Source organism: Vanacampus margaritifer, chromosome 12 (assembly GCF_051991255.1).
Source record: "Vanacampus margaritifer isolate UIUO_Vmar chromosome 12, RoL_Vmar_1.0, whole genome shotgun sequence".
NCBI lineage: Eukaryota > Metazoa > Chordata > Actinopteri > Syngnathiformes > Syngnathidae > Vanacampus > Vanacampus margaritifer.
Window position 1 is genome coordinate 21,041,621 of NC_135443.1, and position 25,982 is coordinate 21,067,602.

Here is a 25,982-nt window from a genome sequence, read left to right on the forward strand (position 1 = left end):
GGTCAGGGTTCCCTGGAGGATTTGTTAATAGGAGGTCTTGTTTTGGGCCTGTGTACGCCAATTAGAAGTCCAGAGCTCGTGATTGCTTCCTGAAGAAGTAAGTGCATAAATACATTTGGTGGACATTACGCATCGACATGCCAGCCATCTTTAATTAACTCGCTCGTTAACCGGACCAAAAATCTTCCCAGAATGCATCTGGTGTAATTGTTTTTATATTAATGCAAATATTTGCTGTTTTTGTAAAATATTTGATTATTTAATAAGTTTATCTAATAATTTAGCATTTTGTTGTCCATTTTTTTAATTTTTGTCAGAGTGTTTTTTTTTTTTTTAACTTACCTACCTACCTACCTACCAACCAAACCCACAGTACTATATTTACCACCTACTTCCCAGCTACTGAAGCTACCTCGTACTGTTACCAGCTATCTCCGCTATCTATCTATCTATCTATCTATCTATCTATCTATCTATCTATCTATCTATCTATCTATCTATCTATCTATCTATCTATCTATCTATCTATCTATCTATCTATCTATATTGTATTTCTATTTATCTGCTGTATCTAGTGGAGGTGCGGTCTCACCCAGGCACAGTGAAAATCTTGCAGTAATAACATAATGGTAGTGGGCTGCATTCCATCTGGTTGATGCCCGCCACTCGCTATTGTGTGGTAGCAGGTATCATTAACGTTGTTAGCAACGTTAGCGCCGCTGCTGCCTTTTCTGCGGTGACATGTCAAAATGTCTTCAGAGGACTCATAGCAGTGCAGAAATGTTTGGGGGAGAGAAAGAAAGTAAGCGTAGAAAAGGTTTTTTTTGCTTTGCTTTTTGTTGGACTTGTCAACTTGTTTGAATTCAGTCATCATGCATATGAAATACTAGATAATCACATCTTTGTCTTGAGACATGATTGGTGACGCAGCATGTGGTTAACTACTTTCCAAGAGTTTGCTGTTTATACATCATACGTGCAGCTTCTTCATGGGTGTTTCTCTGGCTCACAGATACTAAAGCAACCTCGCAATACTGGAATCTAAAGTACTTGTGCATTATGGCAGGATGACCTCACCTTCTAGCAAGAACCAGCAAACAAATGATAGGACGGTTAAGTGGCAAGTAAGTCCATTTCCATGTTTTCAGTGAGAGACATATGAAAGAGCAATTTACCTGTTTTGCTTTTTTGTGTGAAGGATGTCAGTGTGAGGTGGATTCAGGTGCATCCGTGTTTCAAATGTTATGCAACAGCGTTTACGTGCAAGCCAGTGAAGCTATGACAAAGAGGCTTCATTTTAAAAGTTACACAATGCATCAATGCGTAAGAACAAAATATTATATATATAAATCTATTTTCTCTTTTCATGTGCTTATAAGCAATGAAAAAATATGTTCACCATGGTGTGACAATTCAGATGTGTATGTCTTTTTTTTATCACTAATCTATTTTGTAAAATCTAATATTACTATTTTTGCTACTATCATTTCCCATCTAAAAGTTTTGTCAAATATCCCCCCAATATCTTTGTATTTTTGTTGAATATTTTTGTAAGTTTTGGTGTAATTGTTTTTATATTTATGCAAATCTTTGCTGTTTTTGTAAAATATTTGGCTATATAATAAGTTTATCTAATAATTTCGCATTTTGTTGTCCATTTTTTTACATTTTTGTCGTAGTGTTATTTTTTCTTTTAACTTACCTACCTACCTACCTACCTACCTACCAACCAAACCCATGGTACTATATTTACCACCTACTATCAAGCTACTGAAGCTACCTCGTACTGTTACCAGCTACTTCCTTTTTCACTACCTACTTATACCTACCATCTACCACCTACCTACTGGCCTACCTACCTTATTATTATTTACTATATACTTTATAAATACTATTCATGTTCGAATATCAAAAGGAGCTTATCAATGAGCTGTTACTGATACTGCATCCTGCTTGGTGCAACTTTCGCCTGTGGCAAAATCCTTCTGAAGCGGAGGGGGAAATGCAGGAAGTGTGAGTCAGAGCAGAATTAAGATCGCATGCAATATTGGAGATAAACAGTAACAAAAAAGACTCCTCTCGACAATATATAGTCACAACTGTAAAGACATACATACTGTATATATATATATATATATATATATATAATGTTACATACTGTATATATATATAATGTTATCGGTTAGATTCTGCAGAAATCTTGCACTCTTTTATTGTTCTGTGCGCCCACACACACACACACACACACACAAATATACATGCATATCCAGGGAGCTCAGCTGATATTGTGCAGATTGCATGGCTTTGTTATGTCATATCTATCACATTCAGTAGCAGGCCTGAGAGCGGCCTGTGTCATTTCTTCTCCTAACCGCCTTAAGTTTATTCACATGGTTTCTTGTACTGTAGATCCAGTCGCATAAGAGTCACTGACTGTCTGATAGTACCTCAATAAAATACAAACAATAATAATTAAACATTTCATAGTTTAGAACAAGAATAGTATAACTATGTAATACTTAACAGAAAGTCAAACTGTGTTTTAATATTTCTTTAATCATTTATTATCATTATCCAACTACTTTCCCTGAAAATGCTAGGATTTATGTATTGTGGTAGTGAGCCTGCATTTGTTTGGCGGTTGCATCCATTTGTTGAACTTTGTCTTTGTCTGGCCATCTTGGATCCAAGTTCTTGGACAAAGTGGGAAGCGCCGTTCTGATCTTTCGACCCATCAGCAGCTCAGCAGGACTCACTTCCGTGGATGATGATGGTGTCGCTCTGTATGTTATCAAAGCTAGGAGAGGATCTTCCTGTTTGAGAATAGCTTTTGCTACCTGTACAGCCCTCTCAGCCTGTCCATTTCTTTGAGCGTAATGGTTAAGTCATATTCTTTACTGAACTGACTGAACTCCTCAGAAACTAATTGCGGTCCATTATCGCTCACCAACACATCTGGAATGCCGTAACGTGCAAATGTAGCTTTTAGCTTTCCAATGACTTGCTTACTTGTAATCATCGGTACATGTAGAATCTCGATGTACCTAGAATAGTAGTCTGACACTACCAGATATGACTTTTTCTTATGTTCACACAGATTTATGCCTACTTTTTGCCATGGCCTAGATGGTAACTGACTCCCTTCTCTCTGCAAAAGTTACATTGAGTTACTTTATTCACAATGTCCTGTGAAATTCTTGGCCACCATACTGACTGATTTGCTCGTTTTCTACATTTAACTAACCGCTGGTGCCCATCACAAATCTTGTTTATGATTTCCTTTCTCATTGTGCTGGGAATAACGATACAATTTCCTCTAGCAACTAGCCCCTCAAACACTGACAGCTCCCTCCTCACTTGGTAAAAATCTTTGATTGCCTCATGTACCTGTTTTTCATACTCAGGCCACTCAGACTGAATAAACTCCCTTACCAGCTGAAGCTGGGGGTCCTCTTAAGTGTGTTCTCTTATCTTTCCCATTCTCAGTGGGGTAGCTGGAAGATGTCTCAAGATGGAGTCAACGGGTGCCGCCACATCTTTAGTGTACATGTCGTCTTCTTCACCTTGAACTGGGTCTCTGTAAAGACCATCTGCCACCGCTATGGTCTTCCCGGCGCGTATACAGCTTCTGCATTAAAACGCATCAACCTCATGAGAAGCCTCTGACATCTTATGGGAACATTATCCAAGTCTTTGCAGTTGATTAGGGCTACTAAGGGCTTGTGATCGGTGATAAGTTTGAAATGATCCATCCCAAACAAGTATTTGTCAAAATGTTCGCATGCCCATACACTGGCAAGACATTCCTTTTCAATCTGCGCATACCTCGTTTCGGCATCCTTGAGTGTCCTCGAACAGTATGCGACAGGTTTCCAATCCTCACTGCGCCCAGTCCATAACTGCTCTCATCAGCTGACACCACGGTGGTCTGGTTGCATCATACAAGGTGAGTACAGGTGCTGACGTTATTGTCATCTTCAGTTTTTGGAAGTCGTATTGTTGTGCTGGTCCCCACAGCCATACAACTGTCCCTTTAAGCAGCTCATACAGTGGTTGACCTGTGGTGGATAAGTCTGGGATGAACTTGGCCATGTAGTTCACCATTTAAAGGAACCGCTTGAGGTCGGACACGTTCTGAGGTTGTGGAAAGTCTTTTATGCCCGCTACCTTTCTTGGATCAGGTCTAACACCATTTTCATAAAAAATGTGTCCCAGAAAACAAATCTGCCGTTGTTTGAACTTGCACTTGTCTTTGTTTAACTTGAGACTGGCTGCCTCAATCACCTTCAGCACCTGCTCCAGGCGTCTGTCATGGATCTCCTCTGTTTCACCGTGAACAAGGATGTCATCCACGTAGACTTCTGCTCCTTCTAACCCCTGTAGGGTCTCTGCCATTTTCCGCTGGAAAATTTTGGATGCACTTGTTATCCTAAAAGGGAGTCTTCGGAAGGCGTACCTTCCAAAAGGTGTAATGAAGGTGGTTAGCTTACGACTTTCCTCGTGCGATGGAATCTGATAGAATCCCCTTGCTGCATCCAACGATGTGAACACTTTTGAACCTGAGAGCCTTGGCATAATTTCCTCGATTTTGTCGGTAGTACATACTTTTCACGTTTTACAGCTCGATTCAATCTTCTCAAGTCAGCACAGCACTGAACCTCTTTTTTTATTTGGCTTTAGTACTGGAACCATAGCAGGACACCACTCTGTAGGCTGTGTTACTTTCTCTATGGTCTACTCTCTGAACAAGACTCATTGCGACAGCTTCCGGGCGGCTGAGCAGACAACTGCAATTGCCTTCAATCACATACACAGGAAAAGTGTATTCTTTACCCCTATATATTGTGTTTGTTGTGAATCACCCTCTACATCTCAGATTTCCTCCTGGACCCACAAATGTTTTTTCTGCTGCACTTAATTTATAGGCTGTAGAGAGCTTCTTGAATATTTTTCATTTATGGCGGTCACATCAGCCCCTGTATCAATTTTAAAGGTAAGTGGCATATTTTCTATTTCAAGTGTCACAGTCCATTTATCTAGGTTAGCTTCCTTGCTGACTTCTCCCAAAAACTTGAAATGTTCCATGCTCTGAGTGACTTAATTCACTGCTATGGTAGGGCACACTCATGCCCAATGTCCTCTTTTATTACATTTTTTGCATGTAGTTTTGAAAGCAGGACATCTTCCTTTTTCATGGTGTGTACCGCGCCTACCACAATTCTTGTCGTTTTTCTGGCCAGCGGTTCCACCTCGTGGTCCATACTGCCCTTTTTGTTGCTTTCGTCGTTGACTGTTGTCATTAATGTTCGCCACTTGTACGTACGGCTGAGATTGAAGGTTGATTTGTTTAGCCACCTCCTCGGCTTGTCGTATTTGCTGGAGGACTTGTGATAGCGTCAAGTCAGCTGTGAGCTGAAACTTCTGTGATAAGGAATTATCTCGGATGCCCACGACAAGTTTATCTCGGATGTGTTCATCTCTCTTATCACCAAACCCACAATTCTCTGCCAAATCGTACAAAGCTCTGATGTAGGCTTCTACCTCCTCACCGGCTAGCTGGCTTCGTTGATAAAAGCAGGCCCGTTTATGTATTAAGTTCCGTCTGGGAATGAAGTAATCATCGAAGTTCTTCAACACGATGTCATAGTCCTTTTTATGTTCTTCGACCTCAAACTCGAAGGAACTGAATATTTTTTCAGCTTCACTGCCCATGGCATAAATGAATGAACTCACCTGGACACCTCTTTGTTCAATTTTGGCGCTGTTCGAAAGAGCGAAAGTCGTTGTTTCCACTCCGGCCATTCTCCTGGGCTCATGAATTTAAACTCTTCAGGTGGACTAAACTTCGACATTGTAACTGCGTTCTTCTGGTCGTGTTACTTCTGACACCATGTAATGTGTGTACATCAAATAAAGTGAAATCCTTGGTTCTCCAGAAAACGCTGTTTTATTAATCCAATAGGCAACTTAACGCACACACTTCCAACCGTCAACTCCCTTAACTCTCCTCATAGCTCGCAAGAGCCAGAGTGTATACTTCATGGACAATAGTAATTCCCATACACCACACATTAGAGTACAACACAAGAAAGTGTAAGCCAAAATCTGTAAATTCATGAAAAAATAAAAACTAAAATTGTATCGAGCGCACGGCGTAACGGTTTCACTACACAGTAAATTATGTAGAGTAAATTTGACTCTATTTAGAGTGGGATCAAATAGACTCAGTTTTAGAGTAATATTTACACTTAGAAGAGTGTAAAACACTCATAATTCCAAGACCAAAAACATCTTGGAGCTAAGCAAACAGTAGAAGTGGCGTAGCTCAGGTGGTACTGCGGTCGTCTGCCAACCTGAAGGTTCCTCAACCCTTGAGTGACTTCTTTTTTTATTTCAATTCTTTATTTTATCCAAGTGTAAGTATCATCCATATGCTGCTTTCTGTTTGGCCAAAGGTTTTCATCCACGTTGTAGCCAATATTTCCCTTTGCAATGCAGATAGAGAAAAAAAATGGTGTGAATGTCTCAACCATCCTCTACACTGATCCCCTGTGATATGCTTGACTAATTTTGACTAATATTTACTTATTTACTTTTTAAATTTTATAATACCATATCGGTATTTATCTATTTGTCTATTCGACAGTCTCGAGGTCGTAATCATGACCATAATCGCGTTTCGCTCTCTGATTGGCCGAGGAGGCGGAAGCGGAAAGATGCTACTTCAGCAAACATGTCGGCGGTCAATTGAAAAGTTGCCGCAAGTCGAATTTTTGGCAACGGGTCCGAGTGTTTTTGTTTTTTTATGTTTAAGTTTTACGTTCAAGCCACACTTTATAACGTTAAGTAGACGAGGACTCCACGATAAGAGCCAGAATATTCGTTATCAGGTTGGTGCTTCGTCGTAGTTCCTGCTGGGTGAATGGAACTGAGAGGCTCCCGTTAGCCGAATTAGCATGCTAGTGTGGTTCCTGAACGCATCACTGGCTATTTACGTGTATGTAGCTCACCTGTCAAAACGCGTATGGCACCTCTTGAATTCCAAAATGCAAACTGTTGATTTACATCACTATAGATTGTAGCTAATTGCGTTTTAGCATATAGCTTCTGTAAGAGTCAACTTCGTTGGACACAACGAAAAGTATTTTTTATGAATTACTCGTGCGTATGTTGTAGCCAGGTGTAGCCAGGCTGCTAATGAGGGTGATTATTCTCAAGCTATTTGCTATTTAGTCTCAATTTACATTAGCATTTTCCCCCAAAAACAAACCATCTGTAAGCCATTTATCTTAAGGGTAAATGTTGTTAGATGAGCTTGAAAGGATGTTAACGTGTTTTGGGATCATAGTTTGCGGTAGATTTATGGTTGACAGTATTAGTATTGGCAGTTGTGGAGAGATTGTGATATATAAACACAATTTCCTTTTTTAGAAATAATGCTGATATCTGGGACTCATGTCGAACGTCGTGTATGAAGAGACAGCCACGATGATTGCCGCAGGGGAATTGCAGTCGTTTGTCCCATTTGGCCGTGATCACTGCAGGAACCACCCCAACGCATTCAAACTGCAGCTGCGGGAGCTGCAGCCCGCTTCTGAGCTCTGGTCGTCAGACTGCGCTGCTGGTCTGGCGGGCTCCCTGCAGGAGGTCAGCCTGCAGGAGAGTGAGAGAGTAAGACCCTGGAGTTTTTACTCATGCCGTCAAATCATACAGATACATTACTGGAAGGCAGGGGTGTTGAAATGCTTTTCGTCATGAAATATAGTTATGAATATAAAGGTGAAACTACATAAATGATTATGTACTGTAGGGTCTTAAACTTGAATTAGGGCACTAAATACTATTATTTATGCTTGCAATTAGTTTTTGTTGTGATCAAATACATTTACATTGTGTTTAACAAGTGTGTTTTTATAGACTTAAATGTGTTTAAAGTGTGTTGAAGTAGTTAGCAATTATCTCTATTGACTCTGGCCCATGAGCTTTGAGTTTTACACAAGGGTGGGGATTCATTCATTACGTATTTGATTGTCAGGAAATCTGGCAGCTGAGGAAGGGCTGCGTGGAAGCCCTGGAGCAGGATGTGGAGTTTGAAGAAGAGCTTTACACAGCAGGTAACGTGGTGGTCTGGACCAAGGGAAGTCGGACGCAGGGCTCAAATGTTTACAAGGCGTTCACTGTGGACAGCCCCGTGGAGCAGGTTGGTCGATGTGGATTGTTATGAATTTCAATTTAAGATCCATCCATATCTATATGTTTTTTGTTTTATCTGCAGGCCTTGTGGTGCGACTTTGCTGTTCCTCAGAGCAAGAAAGAAGGTACCGTGTCATCAAGTCATATAAGTTCCTTTAGAAAATTATGGAAACATAATAATTTTTCAGTGTAATATAGTTAAATGGGCCAGCTCTATTGATTATAACTTCAACACACACGCACTGGAAGTGGTGTAGCCAACAGAAATGCAACCAAATGAAGAGGATAGACAATTGGGAATAAATGAATACAATTTCATGGAACAGAAGAATCTAGGTTGTAAATGTACGTCAGTACTTATAATAGTGTTAAGGCATGGTTGTGTTTCACAGAAGAAAAGGTGGAGCAAACAGTGTGTATCGTGCAGGACGGATGCATCAACATTCACACCGTGACCGGCAAGGATTTTCTCTCACCTTTGCCATTCCAGGTGAGACAATCACCTACCACCCTTTTAGTAACCTTTTTAATGATAGTTTATGTGAAAAGTAAGCTAAAAAAAAGGTGCACATCTGTTCTCCCACAGGTGTCCAAAGCTTGGCCGACCAAGTTTGGACTTTTGCTAGAGCGTAAAATCACAGCAGCAGACGGACAGCTGAGCCCCCCGGGGTAAATGCTAACATGCACACTCACACAGTCACTATCATGCACAACACAACTCCTACTCCCCCAACAGACACAATTATCTATGTTTCCTATAGACACATCTTTATACTAAACCATTTCTTTCACCACAGCGAGTGTCTTCCCACCTTGTTCAGCATGCTGCATCCGATAGACGAGGTGGCCCCAGTGGTGTGCAAGCCCATAGGTTAAACAATGCTGTAGTGGACCATCAAACCTGGAGCACTGTTGTATTTTATGTTTACCGTTTGCCACCCAGGTCCATTTGACAGCACTCGTGTGGAGTACATGTCCGACTCCAGCACGAAGATCGTCTTCACCTGCTGTCGGCCTTCAATTGTTGTCTCTTACGACAGTGAGCAAGGAACACACTCTGTGTGGAGCCTGCGAACAGTCACGCGTGAAGTATGCACTTATATGCTCGCTCAAGATGAGATAAGATGGCCCCTCTTGGTCATCCAATAAAAAATTTGGAATGTGGATATCAGAAGCCTGCAGTATTATACTCCTAAACACGTACTCACATCCACACACACACAACAACTGGAATCTAACCTCCAGCCTCTTTCCTCCACCAGGAGCGTTCTACGGTACTTAGTTGTCTCGCGGAGCCCTTCGCCGAACCTCTGGGATTCCTGGCCACAGGCTTCCTAATGTCGCACCTGCGTAACCACTCCCGCCTGGACTCTCCATGCGGCAACAAGGCAGCCAGGTTAAATCCCAGTGTTGGAGCAAGGTAACAGTGTTAGACTATAAAAGTGTATGCAAATAATTTAGCTGCACACGTGGATGTCAGAATGCAGCATAATAGACGAAGTGACTCCCCGTGACATTTTTGTCTCACTGTCAGAAGGTTATACAGTAATATATACGAGCAAGACCCTGACTTCCAAACTGCTACATTTTCTATACTATACATACAGAAAATAGGAGAAAATGTTGATAACAGCTACTAGACCAGAGTCTCTATTCTCCTGGGAAAACTTTCTCTAATTTCTGAATGTATCAGTCGGAATCCATTTTGTGAGATCAGTCTTACTCGTCTTTAAGGTGTTCTAATGGCTTTCTTCCACACCCAAACTCATCCAAGGATGCCTTTCAGGGCTTTATCAACTTTAAACAAAAAATGGCCTTCTCCTAGCTGTTCCCACAGACCTGGAAGCTCCCAATTATCCAAAATGTCTTCAAAGGGTTTTTTCCTGGCCCAAATTAAGTCACACACACAACTGCTGTCTCAAACACTTTTTCTGTCCTTTAAAAAATTTTTTTTTAAGCAGTGCCATTGCTTTAAACAGCCCTCACCACTGCAACACTCTACACAGCCACCAGAACAGAATCCTCATGTTCTCACCAGCAATGCAGTCACGCAGCCATTCCCCAGGTATATCCAAGATGGCTGCTCTCAGGTAAGTTCATTGTATGCTATTTATTTACAGAAAGTAGTATGTAAACCCAGTCAACACACTCCTCTTTTCCCACATAGCCGCGACCACTCACCGGGCATGGCAGCGCCATCCTTATCGGGCGTGGCTCGCTTCAACACTACCCTCCACGCCTCGTCGCCCATGGGCCTTCACCACGGCACGGCACACTCGCCCAACAGCACTGTCAATGAAGTGGCACTGGAGCCCATTATCCCAGACCTATGCATGGAGCAGCTGTGGAGCGAGACGGCTGCTTCTCACAGGTTGGAAGCTGGATTTGGTGTAAATAATGTCTTCTTTTTCTGTTATAGCTTGTTTTTGAGGGGTTTGCTGAAGTGGTTTACAGTACAGTTAAAATTAGGATAGGAGACTAATAATACTGAAATTAAACACCATCATTAGATTATGTAGCAATTTTTTAATGCATTCAAAATATATTCAAATATTGTTATTTTTCAGATTCCTTATTAGAATACAAATATGAAGAAAACACACGGATACATTAGTATAGTTCTATTTGTGTATAAAAGTGGCTATACTATGTGTATTGTTTTTCAGCCTGGACAGAGAGATGAGCAGCCAGGCATCCAAAGTGTTCCTGACCTCTGACCTCTGTGAGAACCGTTACCTCTGTTTTCTGGTGGAATCACACCAGCAACTCAGGTCAGAGTCAAAACACTGTCTGAAAGTATGCCAGACAGTGAAGTATTGTAGCTACCAGGGCCGGACTGGGACTCAGTTTCATGGCTCAGACTGGCCCACTTTAGTTTACAGTGTTTTAATGGAGTTGTATATTTCATATGTACAGTATTAATGTTTCAACCTAAAATAGATTAAACATTCGAATAAGTAACCAACGTCAATAGTTATGTTGTATATGATCAGAAATTTAAATAACTTACTAGATCACAAGCAGTATATCTGAACAATTATGAAAACATAAATAAAGTCAAGTGTGCTAAATAAATTGATTTGACCACCTGTCAGATTTTCTAAACATAAAGGCTAAATAAGAAAATAAGTCAAGGTACAAGACACATTTTCTATTTTTTAAGAGCTCAAATAATGAACTGCAAGCACACTTTAACTTCCTTGTGCTGGAATGTGCTTGAATTACTATTAGCAAGGGCAGAGTTGACCAAATTGGCTACAAAATGCAAAAGTTAGTTTGAGTCACATTTAAAAACTAGTCATTTCTATATTTGTTTTCAATGTAATTACTGTGTATGTATATATATATATATATATATATATATATATATATATATTTATATATATATATATTTTTTTTAATCCCAAAAAGCAGATCAAGCCCTGTTATTTATCTCTTCCTTCTAGTGGAGCAGCATGGGGTTTATTCCCCTTCAATGTAAAACCTACTGTTCCCAACAAATACAAATACCACAACATTAAATTACTAGTAGAAAAATGATCAGCCAAACATGCTGTTGGATAATTGTTTGCACATTATTTTGTTTGTTTTTGTGTTGACTTGGTGTTGCTTCCTCTGTCTTCTCCAGGCGCATGCACTTCAGTGCTCTGCGATTAGTTAAAGTGCATTGGTGCTTCAGCTTCACTCCTTTTCTTTAATATTGGCTTTTCTCAATCTTTTCTGCTATCTGATGTTACTTTTTTACATGAGTGTCTCGTTTGGCTGTAGTGTCAACAAGCAGGGGAGGGGAGAGAGCGCCTCAGCGCAAGTAAGGAGAGGGAGAGAGAGGGAGAGGAGTGACAAAGTGACTGTGCCACTCCTTTCCCTTATCTGACTTATTATTATTATTATTATTATTATTATTATTATTTTACTTTTGAGAGTGTATTGTTTGATTTGTTTGGCTGTGTGCCGGCCAGCAGCCTGGCTAGAATGGGGGAGGGGAGACAGAGTGAGCAGAGAGCTCTCGGCCATCACTGGAGAGAGAGAGGGAGCGAGAGAAAACGTGTGACACTTGCTTCAAAAATGCGTATGATCCATTCTGCACAAAAAAGCGACGAGAAATAATTCAGGCCGACCAAGCGGGAAAATGCAGGCCTCTCCAATTTAGTCAATCTGGCTCTGGCTAAGTCTCTACCTAAAGTACTTTAATAGCTGCTTTTGAAACAAACTTGCTGCCCGAAATAAACAGCGCCCCCTGGCAGCCAACCGGGAAAAATCCCGCTGCTCCCGCCATGTCAGGCAGGGCCTGGTGTAGCTACTGTGCTAAGTTTTTTTTAATTATTTTTTTTTCTAGACCTACATGTTCTCTTATCTTTGGCTCCTCAGATGTGTGAAATTCATGGAGACCAACGACACATCTCAGCTCATCTTCGGCTCTGTGACAGTTATCGCCGCCAAAGATGCTGGGCCTTTGCAGGTGAATGGCATTGCGTTTTATACAGGCTAATTGAGTACATGAATGCGCGATAGATGGAGACCATATAAAAAAAACAAAATTTAAATATTTTACCCCTCCCAACACATTCAAAGTTGTTCATGCTGTATGGCGCAGATATAACAAAATTGAATCAATAATAGAATAGAAAAATAAATAAGATGTTATATATGTTTTGGTAATTATAAATGTCCTCTTCTTGTTCTTAATTATGTCTTCCACTATATAGCTCCGTGCTGCCTGGCATGTTGTGGCCTACGCTAAAGGCATGCAATTCTAAATTTTGACTTTCCTGTACAGCATACTGTAAAAACTCCTAAAAATGGATCGCTAAAAATTCAGCGATATAGTCGGTGTGCGCACAGTGAACTGTGCAATAGCAGGGTTTCACAGGATTTTATTTTATTTTTTAACTTTTTGCCCTCGCAGAATATCGACGCGATGCTGGTTTTGGAGGCCTGTGGCAGCTTGGTTCTCTACACAGGTGTCACCCGGGTAAGGACGGCGATGAATTTGTCTCCTGCACATGCGATGTATTTATTTATTTATTTTTTAAATGTATTTACCGGTATTTATTTTTTAAATTTATTTACCGGTATTATTTTTTTTTATCCCTCAAGGTCAGCAAGGTGTTTGTGCCTGGCCTGCTGCCGTCAACTTTCAGTCTAAACAACCACCACGTTGGCCTCTACACGCCGCTGGCGCAAGTTAGCACGCCTACTAATGCTAGCAGCAGGCAGTTGCAAAGAATCGACGAGGTGTGTTGTAAAAACGTCAGAAAAAGCAGTTGTGAATGTGCTGTACACAAAGATACCATAACATGACAAAAACAATGACTAAGGCTATGTTCACACTGCATGGCGTGATGCCCAATTAAGATTTTTTGTCAAATCCGATCTTTTTATGCACCGTTCACATTACAAAAACAAATGCGATATCTAATGTGAACGCAACGCGCCCGTGATGCGACTCACATGCGCAAAGAGCGCACCTCGAGCAACGTACACCCAAAACAACGATGGCACGTTGCGGTGTTCACGGAAGTAAATACTGTCCCGACTCGCTACGTTTTACCGCCAGCTGAGGCAAGCGACTTTTAGCAGTGTCATATGCAAAATTAGCTGTGCCAACACACGTTACAGATTGGTGGACTTGTTTCGTGGATGTTTGGAGTTCAATTCATATGTCTTGTCTGCATACATTATGCAAATTCAGCTGTGCAAACGCCTGCGCTCCTGGTTGGTGGACTGTTTTCACGCTCGCTTCTGGTTGGCTCCTCCTCGGCTTCTTTGTGCGTCAGTTTTGAATGTGCTGTTTACAAACAGCAACAGAAATCAGTCAGACTTATTTTTTTCATCGCATGTCGCCAGATTAGCGAGGTCGGAAGAGGTAATTTGGAGGAAATGAGGGGACACTCCTCGACCTTCTCATTTCATTGAGAAGTCTACTGAAGATTACGTCGCGTGATCGCCGTTCGTGATGAACCGTTTTCTACTATCGCCATACATGTCAAATTTATGCTTCATGTTTCAAGTGTGATACAATTAAAGACAAATAAAAATTTAACACTGTTACTCAAAACATCTTTGTATATATTCACAGACGTGTCAGTAGTCTCCCTTCCAAGCACTCTCTCCCGCCTGCGCAGAACGAATATCAGGCTTTTGATGACGTATGAATCGGATGCGTGCGGATGAGCGTTGACAGTGCAGACGCATCGCATACATATCAGATTTATATCCATATATGAAAGAGGCCCAGGTTGGGTGTGAAAAAATCGGAATTGTACCGTTCACACTGCATGAAAAAATCAGATACTTGTGAAAAGATCGGAATTGAGCTGCAGTGTGAACGCAGCCTAAGCGAATGAGTTTTCACTATACTTTAATTTCGTCATCATCCAATGTCTCCCTCAGACTGCCATGCCCTCGCCAGTGTCTGAGATAAAGGGTCTAAACATGAAGCATCACGAAGTGTCTTTTTTAGAGGACTACGCTTTCCAGCAGGCCATGCCCTACATCCAGACCCTGCGGGACCCCGTCAGCAACCGTGTAACTCTGGTGGGTTTGTGTGTATGTGTGTGTGTTTTTTTTTCCTTTTAAAGTCTTTTAAGCCCTCTAATGTGCATGTTTTTATTCATTTCGTGTAATTCTCATTTCGGTTTTGTTAATGTACAAATGTTGTTGTGTGCAAATTGTCTGCACTGCAGAAGCAATGTCTCTAAGACATTGAATTAGTTCTATATATGAATAATAATTTGTTGTTTCTGTAGGAACTAAGTAATGGCACCATGCTGAGAATCTCCATCCCAGACATTGCTGTCTCGGAGCTGGGTAAGCTTTCTTTCTTGCATGCAGCAACACTAAAAGTCCTTTTACAGGGCACATATCTTCTAAAATTATTTAAATAATAAAAACAAAAAATATAAAATGATTATAAAAACCGTGCATTTCCAAATGTTGTAAGTGCAAAATGTAAAAAAAAAAGTCATTTTTTATATCATTATAATTCTAATTTGAAATTAATGTAATAGTACAAAAAATGGATGAAAGTAATGCATATTATGAAAAAAAATGCTTGGGTTGAAATTTTAAATTGCCATGTATTTAAATGTGAGCACTCACTGTAGGATTAGATTATCATGCATTAATTAGGCAACCAGTAGGTTTTGTCTGTTTTTTTCCTGCTCCTGTATCCCACCTTCAGTTGTGAAATTTAGTTAATAAATGCAAACTCTTATTGTGTTATGACTTGAAATTAGCATTCTATTAACTTTTTAAATGTCAACCATTCTCATTCAGATCAATATATTTAGTACATGTATGATGTAGTAACCACAATCATCACTTTTAATTCAATAATTTGCGTAGGGCTCATGTAAACCAGACATTAGACAGATGTCACTGTCACCCCCACCCTGTGGCGGTAACTAGTGTATGCATGTTGATATATTCAAAACTTGCTTTTGGTCAGACATACACACACACACACACACACACACACACACACACACACACACACACTGTTCTGGCTGAGTCAGAACAGACAGGTTCTGGAAATTAGGTTTGTGATGCGCCCTACATTGTTACTGTGACGTATTGAGGATGCCATTACAAGGTACAAACACACTGCTATAATCATTATAGCAGATGATGATAAATTCTAATTTAAGAACACTTGGAGAAAACTAAACATTTCAACCTGCAACCTGTGAGTTCTTGTCCAGTTCATAGAGAGCCACGTGGTGTAATATTACCAGGGAGAGGCATACAGTGTATGTGTTTTTCCAGACCTGTAAAAAGTACAGTACATGGGCTGTTATAAGAGGATGATGTTGAACATGCGCCTCATTATTGGTGCTAATTCATCCCCGTTTGGATGAGGTGGAATCCAAAGATTTTTTGTTAATCTCTGTAATGCCAAGTTTGTGCCTAATTAACAAGTGCCTTGTATGCATCAGACTTTTTTTCTGGTCTGTGCTCATTATTTATTAATCAATCTTGCAGATAAGGCTTTCACCTCACCCTAATTAAATGGCATTAATCTGCCTTGCAGCTGACCTTTTCATTTCGGGATTTCCATTGGAGATATTCTGGTCGACGGCGAATGGTTTTGGTCAAAATCAATTACCATTGTAGTGCCGGTTCTTCGTTGTTTAGTTTCCTTTGTGGTCTCTACTGTTGGGCAAAGGATGATAATTTTCTGTAGTTTAATAATAGAAATTTTATGAGTTAAGAATTTCTAATATTGTACTCTTCACGTTTCTCTTTTCTTTGTTTTTATTTAGTGAGGAAATGTCTTCAGGCCATCCGTTTCATCCTGCCCAAAGATGCTGCCATGAAGGTTTGTGGACACTTTTGATCATCAGAGTTCTTTTTTCTTTATTGAAAGCAATATTTAAATGTATGACACAATATTTTTCATTAATATCTGACACTACACAACTTTATTTTCCAAGTGTCTGAAGTCATTTATTACAAGCCATTTTCAAAGCAGAGTTGTATTGCCAGCTGTTTTAGAGGATTTTTGACTAATCTTTAAAGACCCACAGAATAATGTGTTCAGTGACAATATAAGCACCAAACTTACCGAAAGGGTAGACTGACTCTCATTTTTCACCAGGGAAAAAAAAAATGTGGATAGCTTTTTGTGTTCTTTAGTCATCAAAACTCAAACGGGTCTTAACCCATTAAGGCTTAAAATGTCTGTCAAAACATGCTTCTAAAACCTAAGGGTGATTTTTGAGTCACCCCCCGAAAACCTAAAGTTTTCCTGGAAATTAAACAATATTAAAAATAATTGATATCTCAGCTCCTGAAGCAGATAGAAACAGATTTCCACCAAGATTTCAGAGCTTACACCTGTGGCGTTCACACAAACCTAAGTTTATTATTATAAACCTTTAATATATATATTTTTTAAATCAACAAACAAATGTCGGATCTGCGGGTATATAACTCCAAATATTTACCTTCAGCAATGGAGTACAGTTGTAATAACCTCGGGGCTTCGTGTGGTAATTATTCGTCGTCCATCCTGTTATAAAGCCATCAAAAATGTCAACATCCTCATTGTCTACAAACATATTTCGTTGTATGAAATATGTCAACTCGTTACACTGATTCAAAGTCCTCCCGCGCCGTTATCAATCGCAAAATTTATTTTATAACTCCTGCAAATCTGCATCAATCATAAACGCTTAAATAAAATTTAAGGACATGCTACGAGGCCCACGTCACCCTCTCGTGTATATTCTGATGCATTTAATTGGCAAAGAGACCAAGAATTGGGCAAAACAAAACAAAATGTCATATCAGCTCTCCCGGCTTTAGCGGTGAAAGCGCGGTCACACGCTCTTGGCCTCAATGGGTTAATATCGCCAAAACAGTTTTCTGACCAAAATTGTTTGTTTTTGACCAAAAAGTGACTGGTGCATATATTCTTGCCTTTTGTGACACCTCAAACCATAACACAACAACAACAAAAAAGACTGAGAAATTGGTTTTGATAGCAAAATAATATGCAACCAGTAAGCCGCATGGCTTGTGGGGCTTTTTTTTTTAAAAAAATTTTAAACCTGGTGTTCGCCGTTCACACTATGAACTGCATTTTCCCACTATCTCGACACACACTTACTACTACTGCGACATCCAAATACTCAACCGCTAGGACTGCTCGATTATGAAGAAAATATTAATAATTATTTTGGTAATTATTTTTGGGAACAAATCAAGAAAATGTTTAAACGTAAAAAATATTAAGACATATACAATTCTTTGAAACGCTGTAATTATGCAAGTTACTTTTGGATGAAATAAAATGTATTAAATTTGATATTTATACATTTCAAAAAAGGTGCAAATGTATAAATTTGAACAACTCAAATAGTATTAAGCTTATTATTAAGCGATTATGCTGATTTTGTAATTGGGGAGTGTAATAATTAAACATTGTAATTGAATTTCAATTAATTGCACAGCGCTGTCAACCGCCCCCAAGTCGACAACATTGTGAAGCATTCAAGTATCTGCCGTTTATCAGAACCTAACGCTGATAAAACCATTACATAATGCTAATCTGTGCTAACACTGCAGTTTTGCTTACCTTGGTTTTAATATGATCATGATAGTGCTTTTCTTTAAAAAATGGTGAATCTAAAGCCAGCCTAGCTGCAAAGTCAAAGGCCAATAAACAAACTTTGTGTGTGCAGTATTTTGTTAATCAGCCCCAGTGTTTTGTCTTGATGTGGCAAAATTCAATGTGTCTCATGCATACAATTTATTTTTTGGGGAACAAGGTAGCTAAGAATATATTTCGTTATTTAATTTCACACTTGATACGTAGACATTCACTACAGAAACCCAGTTAGAACAATTATAAAGTCAATTTTGTGTCCCCACTTTCTTCATTTCTTTCCATTCAACAAATACAAATTTACGTTAATTCACAATGTGAATCATTTGGGCTTTAACTTCATATTTCACTTGTAGGTTTTGGTGAAGTGGTACACCATCATCAATGCTCCCGGTGGAACCAGCGCCCATGACGAGTGGAATCTGTTCATCACGTGTTTCCTGAAGCTGATGGGCTACAACACGGAGCGCCTGACCTGGACACAAAATGTGAGTTGGTGTTTTTTTCCCCCCTAATTAAAACCAAGAAGAGCTAATTCTGCCATGAATTAATGACTCTCACGATTAATTCTGACTCTCATGCCCTATTCTCCTCTCCCCCTCTACCAGCTGAATTTTGAAGTGCCACTCTCACCGGTGATTGCGGCCAAGAAAGCTCGCCCCTGTGATGGAGGCTCTGATGAGGTGTGTAACTAATACTAAACTATATTTGGTTATACAGGTGCATCTTGGTAAATTTTATTATCTTAAAACAACCTCCATATGCAGACATCAAAATTGCACTTACCTATTGATTAAAAAAAAAGAAAAAAGGAGGGTAACTTCAGCATTACTATACTGGCCGCCAATTATTTTTGCATGTTCTAATATACTGTACAAACTGTTAATGCAGCATGCAGTGTTTCCCCGCAATAACGTGGTACCCAGTTTTAAGAACTATTTGCATTTATTTAGGTACAATTTTTATCCAACTTTTTATGTGCAATACATTTTAATTAAATCATCATTTTTTTTATTCGCCTATTGCCAATACAGGTACTTAAGTGTTAATTTTCAAACGGTGCATAATGTTACAGCAGCTTACAATAATATTAAAAATATTTAGGAATAAAAAAAAATAAAAATAAATTGTGTGTGTGTGTGTGTGTGTGTGTGTGGGGGGGGGGGGGGGGGTTATACCTACTGCTACTACCCTACTTTATTTTCATATTGGCCATGATGATGGTGTTTGTAGGGCTGGGTATTGACTCAGATTTCCAAAATCGATTCGATTCAATTCAGAGGGGCCTGATTCGATTCACGATTCACATTGATTTTCGATTCAGTTAGGGATTTCATGCAGTACCAATTTTACTTGTATATGGAAGACATTCTCAGAAGTACTATTAGTATAGTATGAAACATTAAAAAACGTTTTTTTGATTTAAAATTCAATCCAATGCAGTTACATTAATCATGTATGTTTTTATTGAACATTACCTAACCAAAACAATAAATAATAATTGAAATCGATTACAACAACAGGACTATGTAAATAAAGTGGCAAGAACACTGGCCTCCTCTTGGGGTACTCTGAATAACACAAGGGCACATTTGCATTTGGTAACCATATTAAAAAGTTGATTCATTGTTTTATGTATTTATATTGGTCTATGAAAAGGAATATCGATTCAATATTTTTTAAAACTCAGGCCTAGTGCTAAGTGTGGGAATATTCATTCTATATCGATAAATAATTTTTTTATTATTATTATTATTTTTTTAACCCAGGCCTAGTGCTAAGTGTTTTTTTTAACATGGTTCTTGTTTTTCATGTGGAGTCAAAAGCAAGGCCTGACTGATATAGACTTTTTGAGGCCAATTCCGATGTTTGGCAGAATAAAATTCCGATAACTGATTAATTAAAAAGAATTATGAATGAAATAACTTCATTTTTGGTTCACCCGTAAAACGATACTACACTTCTACAGTTTGTTATAATTAACTAACGGTAATCAAAACCATGTGTGTGTGCCTTCCTTCTGCTTAGGACTGGGAATACTTGCTGGGATGTCATTACCACCGCCAGATAGATTCCCACTTTGTGGACAGACCAGCGGACTCTAGTGGCTTGAACGCAAGTGTCATCCTGGAAGAAGAGGACCTCTCCTTGGTATATGACCAAATCAATCAAGAGTCGGCAATGGCAAGTCTAGAAAAGTTTCTGAATTGTTCAATTCACTTCCTGTGTCACGTGTTTGATATTCAGTCATCGCCGCCCTCCAGCACCTTGGACAGCACGGCGCCGCTCTTCGCTCACATTCCGGCCCTCTTCTACGTTCTCCACCTGCTCTATCAGGAGCTGCTGCTCAACGAGCTGCACAGAGAGGGTGCCTCGTCCTTGGTTTGTCTTCTGCAGCAACTCGCCAGGTAAATGCCTGCCTGTCTTTTGCGTTTTAATATCATCAATTATTATTACTGTATAGGGAAGAACAAAAAATATTATTACAATAAAGGCAATTTGAGCAAATTTGCCATTTCAGAAGTGTGCATACAACTGGCAGCCCTTGACATTTTTCAGGAGTAAGGAAATAGATCTAAGCTTCAAAAAGATTGCTGATCCCTGGTATACAGATACAGGATGTAATGTGGATTTTCACCAGTTAATATTGGAAGTTTACCACAAATTAATTCATGTCATCTAAACAACGTTAAATTAACGTAAATTGTTGTTGTTGTAGATTTATTTCCTCTCTGGGTTGTGTGGAAACGTTTTGTTTTCAATTGCGGCCAATTTTCGGAGTCTCTGCATTGAGGAGGCAGTTGTTTATGTTGTGCTTATTCCAAGGATCATTCAGAGACTCCTTCACTAATGAGCTTTTCATCTCAGGCTGATTGGTATTGAGAGGTTGGCACCTTTACATGGCAGCTTTCACAATCAGCATGTGGCAACACTTGAAATGATAAAGTACTTCATACACAAAATCCATTCCCAGAATGCCTCCATTTACCTTGTTCAGACAGAATGTAACTCAGTTGAACAGTTGCAAAGTCAAATAAAATGCGAAGGTCATTTCATTGTGGAGCTTCTCACGACAAAAAACAGCACTGGACAATTACGCTGAAGAGCGCTTTTGCCTCCCACTCCGCATTGTCTGTCATTGTCACCAATCAATCACAATGCTCTTAACCTTTGCGAGTTTCTTTTTCGCCACGCTGAAGAGGCTTGATTGCGCGCCGGTCTTTGCGTGAACGTGGTCTGTTCAACAGGAATGCAGTCAGGACAAACATTTTAACTCATGACTAGAGGCATACTGTGGAAATAAAAAGTGTTCACACCCCTCTTCAAATGCCAGGATTTTAAAATGTAAAAATCTTTTTGAGAGGGGAGTGAAAAAATAAACAACTGACTAAGATATGTTGTCAGTGCAAAAGTGTTCACACCCGCTCATTAGGATGAGGCTATGTCCAGAATTAACCAATCACATTCAAAATCATGATTTCATCTAGTAAGCTTTTCCTAATCCCTTCCAGTTTGTCTCATACCCCAATTCCACCATCATGCTTCACTGTAGGTATGGTGTTGTTTCGCCGATGAGCAATGGTGCGTTTGGCGCCAAGCACATTTTGTAATGATGGCCAAAAAGTTCAACCTTGGTTGCATTGGACCATATAACAATCTATACATATGTGAAAATGTCTTACGGTTTGGTGGTACAAAGGTGAAAATTTCTGTGAAAGCCTACTAGAACAGCATATTTGTGATAATCAGGGGTGCTTCAAATTGTGACAGGTGTGTGCTGAGCCCCATTATCTTGAGCTTGAATGTGATGGCCAGTTCTGAACATAGCCACGTCCCACTCGGGGGTGTGCACACTTGTGCAGCCTTATTATTTATTTTTACTTCCCCTCGATACCCTTAAAAAACGTTTTTAATTGAGTTGTGCGTACATGTTGTAGGTCACATTATTGTTGGAAAAAGTTTTTAAATTACTTTTTGTGAAATGTGTAAAACACTGCTGAGGTCTGTTTCCTGGCTCTCTTTTTTTTGCTGCTGTTAAAGGGACAGCAACGTGAAAAATCAACTTTTTGGATCTTTTAGCCATGTTAAAGTTATAAATCCTCACCAAAAACATCACCAAAGTTGTGTTTTCCTCCATTCGCCCCTCTATGAGTAATTCTAGGTCATTCTGTTCTCCAAGCACCAGCCCCTCCCAACCTGAGAAAACGAGCTGTTGGCACTTTTTGACGTCATTAGGAGTAGATCCGCACCGCTACTGCGGACTAAGCGCACGCCCAGTGACAAAAGTAGCCTTTATCAGTAGACATTCTGTCCAAATGAATTCAAAGCAATCAATTATACTTCACATTTGCAATGCCAAAGTGCAATGAAATGACCATTGGCCGTCTTAAAATCTGAGTTCTGGCTGATACTTGTGTAAAACTTTTGCGCTGCTGAACCTAACTAGACGGATGGTGTAGTGGTTAGTGCGCGCGCCCTAAAAGCAGCAAGTCGTCGCGAACCGCCGACTTGCTGCTTTCAGGGCTAGCGCACGAACCACCAGCTCTGGTGGTTCTTTCCTCTCTCTTCTTCCCTCTCCTCCACGATTTCTTGCAGCAAGGAGCCGTTTTGTTTTAAATGTTTATTGAAGAATTGATGGCTTGCATTGCGTGGCCATTCAAAGGAGTTTTCAAACGCAGAGCCCCAACAACTGCAGCCAGCGGCAAGCACACGGGGAGAGGCGGGGTTTTACTGAACCATGCGTTTTACTTCTGCATTAGAAAACTAAACAGCAAAACACCTAATATTTCATTAAAAATTACATCGCCATGGTGTCAAAGGTAAGATTTAATCATTATATGCCTATAGTTAACTGTAGAAGGGCTTAAAATACCGTAGTGTGTAATCCCTTTCAATTTTTTTCACATTTTTTTTCTTCTAAACTGCATTGCTCCCTTTAAAAATCGCCCAGTTTGGATAAATGGACACGCAGAGCTATGTGGGAGGATGTGCTCATGCTAAATTAAAAACTAGTGATTATGTGAAGTAAAAAAAAAAAAAGAACATGTCTGATTCAGAATGTTGTTAATTACCACTCCACAACAAAGCTGAATGTCTAAACACGCATATTGAATGTGCATGGAGTCATATACAGTAAAACCATGTGAGCATGCACAGTTCCTTACTGTGTGTCCTTGTCCCAGGGCTTTTGTGTTTCTTCAAAAAGCTGCTGAAATCATCATCCTTTAGGTCAGCTGCCATCGTGCAGCACTCAGGCCGCCGCCTCCTCTTCTTCTTGCAGTCGTTGCATGAAGATGAAGGGAAATATTTATAGCATGGCAAGTTACACAACAATTAGCTTGAGAGTAGCAAACAGACATTGCCGAGGTAGAGATGTACGTTGCGCTCAATAGCGTGTTGCCACGTGTCCAGTGATGCCAATCATTGCACGTGTAAATAATCACACAGTGACTCCCAGTCGAGGAATTACAGGATGAATGCACATTATCTTATAATAATAATAATAATAATAATAATAATAATAATAATAATAATAATAATATTATTATTCCATCCATCCAATTTCTTAACCGCTTGTCCTCACAAGGGTCGCGGGGGGTGCTGGAGCCTATCCTAGCTGGCTTCGGGCAGTAAGCGGGGTACACCCTGAACTGGTTGCTAGCCAATTGCAGGTCACACAGAGACGAACAACCATACACACTCACAATCACACCTTTGGACTATTTAGAGTGTTCAATTAACCTGCCATGCATGTCTTTGGAATGTGGGAGGAAACCGGAGTACCCAGAGAAAACCCACGCAAGCATGGAGAGAACATGCAAACTCCACCCAGGAAGGCCGAAGCCCGGACTCAATCTCACGTCCTCTGCACTGGGAGGCGGATTTGCTAACCAGTCATCTACCGTGCCGCCTATTATTATATAATATATGATTAGATATTATGATCTATAATATAATATATCATTATATTATATAATATATTAATATTACTACTAGCATCTATCTGTAAAGCCCTTTTGGTTTTGCTTTTATGAGCTAAATTACAATTTAGTGGTTGTTTTTTAATGAGACTGTAATAATGTAATGTTTGTCCACAATGTTGTACCCTGTAGTGTATAATATGATTGCTATTTTGTCACAATTATATTTAACAGAGATTTTTTAAATTTGTTTTCATTAGATAACTGAGCAATTAACTTACTTTCACAGTGCTTTACATTGTACTATGCCAACTATGTTGGGGACCTACATTGTCATATATGGATTTAGTGTAATTTTCTGCCCTAACCTGAGTAATGTAAGCACAATTTTCTTTGCAGAGACCTGCAGTTAGAGGACTATGTGGATCTGTACTGGAGAGACTACCCCTCATTAATCAATGGATTCATAGAGAGCTGCCTCATAGACCAGTGTAAGACTTCATAATTCAACAGTTATAATGTTTGGCTATTTATCAATCTTATTATTTGTCGTCAGCTCTAAGTAGTCAGATGCAGCATCCGTCCTTTCTGCGAGCAGAACCTCCCTGCGTCTTCAGCTGGCTCAGTAGCTGCCTCCGAAGGGAGGAGGTCCCGCCTTTCCCCTACCTGCCCGGTGTCTGCCACAGGATCCGGCTATTGGTCCTGGTACGTCCCTGCTCATATACACAAATCCCCCAAAAGTCATACATCATGTCCAAAATTACCCCCCCAAAATCTGAGTTGTTTAGATAAATGTATACATAGAAAAAGAGCATTAAATGTATTTAGATGCTTATAGTTTGAGTACGTGAGGGTAAAGAGTTTTCAGTGCGTGTGTGGCATGAAGAGCAATTATTGTTTGAGAAGCGCACACTGTAATTTGTCAGGACAGCAGTCGGGTTCAACCTTTTGATTCATCCAGCAAGGAACACAACCTCCCTCGTTATGTATGACGTGAGGAGAACTCGTTTCACTTTTATACATTTATTTTGTGGTGAGTAATTCACTAAGGGAGCAGAACAGTTACATAGTGGTTAATGCGTCTGCCTCTCCGTCTAGAGTTTCTGGGTTAGAATCTCAGCTTTGTTCTTCCTGTGTGGCGTTTGAACGTTCTCCCCGTGCTTTTTGCATCAGATTGAACTAAAAGACCATTTCCATCTGTGGTCCATCTATTATTTGTTGTTAGTTTTTTGCTCTTTGCTTTGCAGACTTCATTGGACTAAATACTATAAGCTTTCCTTATTGACCTTTTGCATGTGACGTCACAGCCCTCATGGGAACGCCTCCTCCGGGACGCCGGACGGCCAAAAAGCCACTTGCCTGTATTGTAACCATTGAATCTCGTACAGCGTAAAGTCCTTTATCTAATCGATTATCTTATAAAATGGTCATATAGCAGCAATAGCAGCAATAAACAGAAAGGACTGGCAGCACACAAGGTATTCACAGATTTGCAGCGATCATTTTTTGTGAGGTTAGTAGATAAATGTTGTAATTAGTAGATAAATGTTCATACATTTTACTAGTAAACAAACACTCAAAGATTGTAACAGAGTCGAATTGCATTTTTCAAATCACATTAACGAGCCAGATAGTTAGCATCCACTCCAACTGCACGAACACACAGCTTAGTTTTAAAATGCACCTTCTTCAAATCTATTAAGTGCATTTGACTGTTTAATAATGGGGGATTTCGTCTTTGTGCTTGGAGTTTTTCA

The 25,982-nt window shown here is 39.8% G+C and overlaps 1 protein-coding gene across 2 annotated transcripts in view; it reads left to right on the top strand.

The window, feature by feature from the left end:
* Nucleotides 1-6,705: 6,705 nt before the first annotated feature.
* Nucleotides 6,706-25,982, top strand: part of anapc1 (anaphase promoting complex subunit 1) — a 36,025-nt gene continuing 16,748 nt past the window's right edge. Inside the window, exons 1-24 of one of the 2 annotated variants that reach the window (XM_077582280.1) lie at nucleotides 6,706-6,890; nucleotides 7,432-7,671; nucleotides 8,036-8,200; nucleotides 8,276-8,318; nucleotides 8,586-8,683; nucleotides 8,780-8,862; nucleotides 8,991-9,064; nucleotides 9,137-9,282; nucleotides 9,456-9,613; nucleotides 10,155-10,283; nucleotides 10,361-10,564; nucleotides 10,860-10,964; nucleotides 12,562-12,652; nucleotides 13,100-13,165; nucleotides 13,291-13,428; nucleotides 14,587-14,730; nucleotides 14,943-15,003; nucleotides 16,458-16,513; nucleotides 18,661-18,792; nucleotides 18,913-18,987; nucleotides 20,333-20,455; nucleotides 20,552-20,712; nucleotides 24,625-24,716; nucleotides 24,782-24,930. In XM_077582280.1, coding sequence (XP_077438406.1) covers nucleotides 7,456-7,671; nucleotides 8,036-8,200; nucleotides 8,276-8,318; nucleotides 8,586-8,683; nucleotides 8,780-8,862; nucleotides 8,991-9,064; nucleotides 9,137-9,282; nucleotides 9,456-9,613; nucleotides 10,155-10,283; nucleotides 10,361-10,564; nucleotides 10,860-10,964; nucleotides 12,562-12,652; nucleotides 13,100-13,165; nucleotides 13,291-13,428; nucleotides 14,587-14,730; nucleotides 14,943-15,003; nucleotides 16,458-16,513; nucleotides 18,661-18,792; nucleotides 18,913-18,987; nucleotides 20,333-20,455; nucleotides 20,552-20,712; nucleotides 24,625-24,716; nucleotides 24,782-24,930 — 2,709 coding nt within the window. In that variant the 5' untranslated portion in view covers nucleotides 6,706-6,890; nucleotides 7,432-7,455. The remainder of the gene's footprint in view (nucleotides 6,891-7,431; nucleotides 7,672-8,035; nucleotides 8,201-8,275; nucleotides 8,319-8,585; nucleotides 8,684-8,779; nucleotides 8,863-8,990; nucleotides 9,065-9,136; nucleotides 9,283-9,455; nucleotides 9,614-10,154; nucleotides 10,284-10,360; nucleotides 10,565-10,859; nucleotides 10,965-12,561; nucleotides 12,653-13,099; nucleotides 13,166-13,290; nucleotides 13,429-14,586; nucleotides 14,731-14,942; nucleotides 15,004-16,457; nucleotides 16,514-18,660; nucleotides 18,793-18,912; nucleotides 18,988-20,332; nucleotides 20,456-20,551; nucleotides 20,713-24,624; nucleotides 24,717-24,781; nucleotides 24,931-25,982) is intronic. The other variant, XM_077582281.1, reaches the window with a different exon arrangement.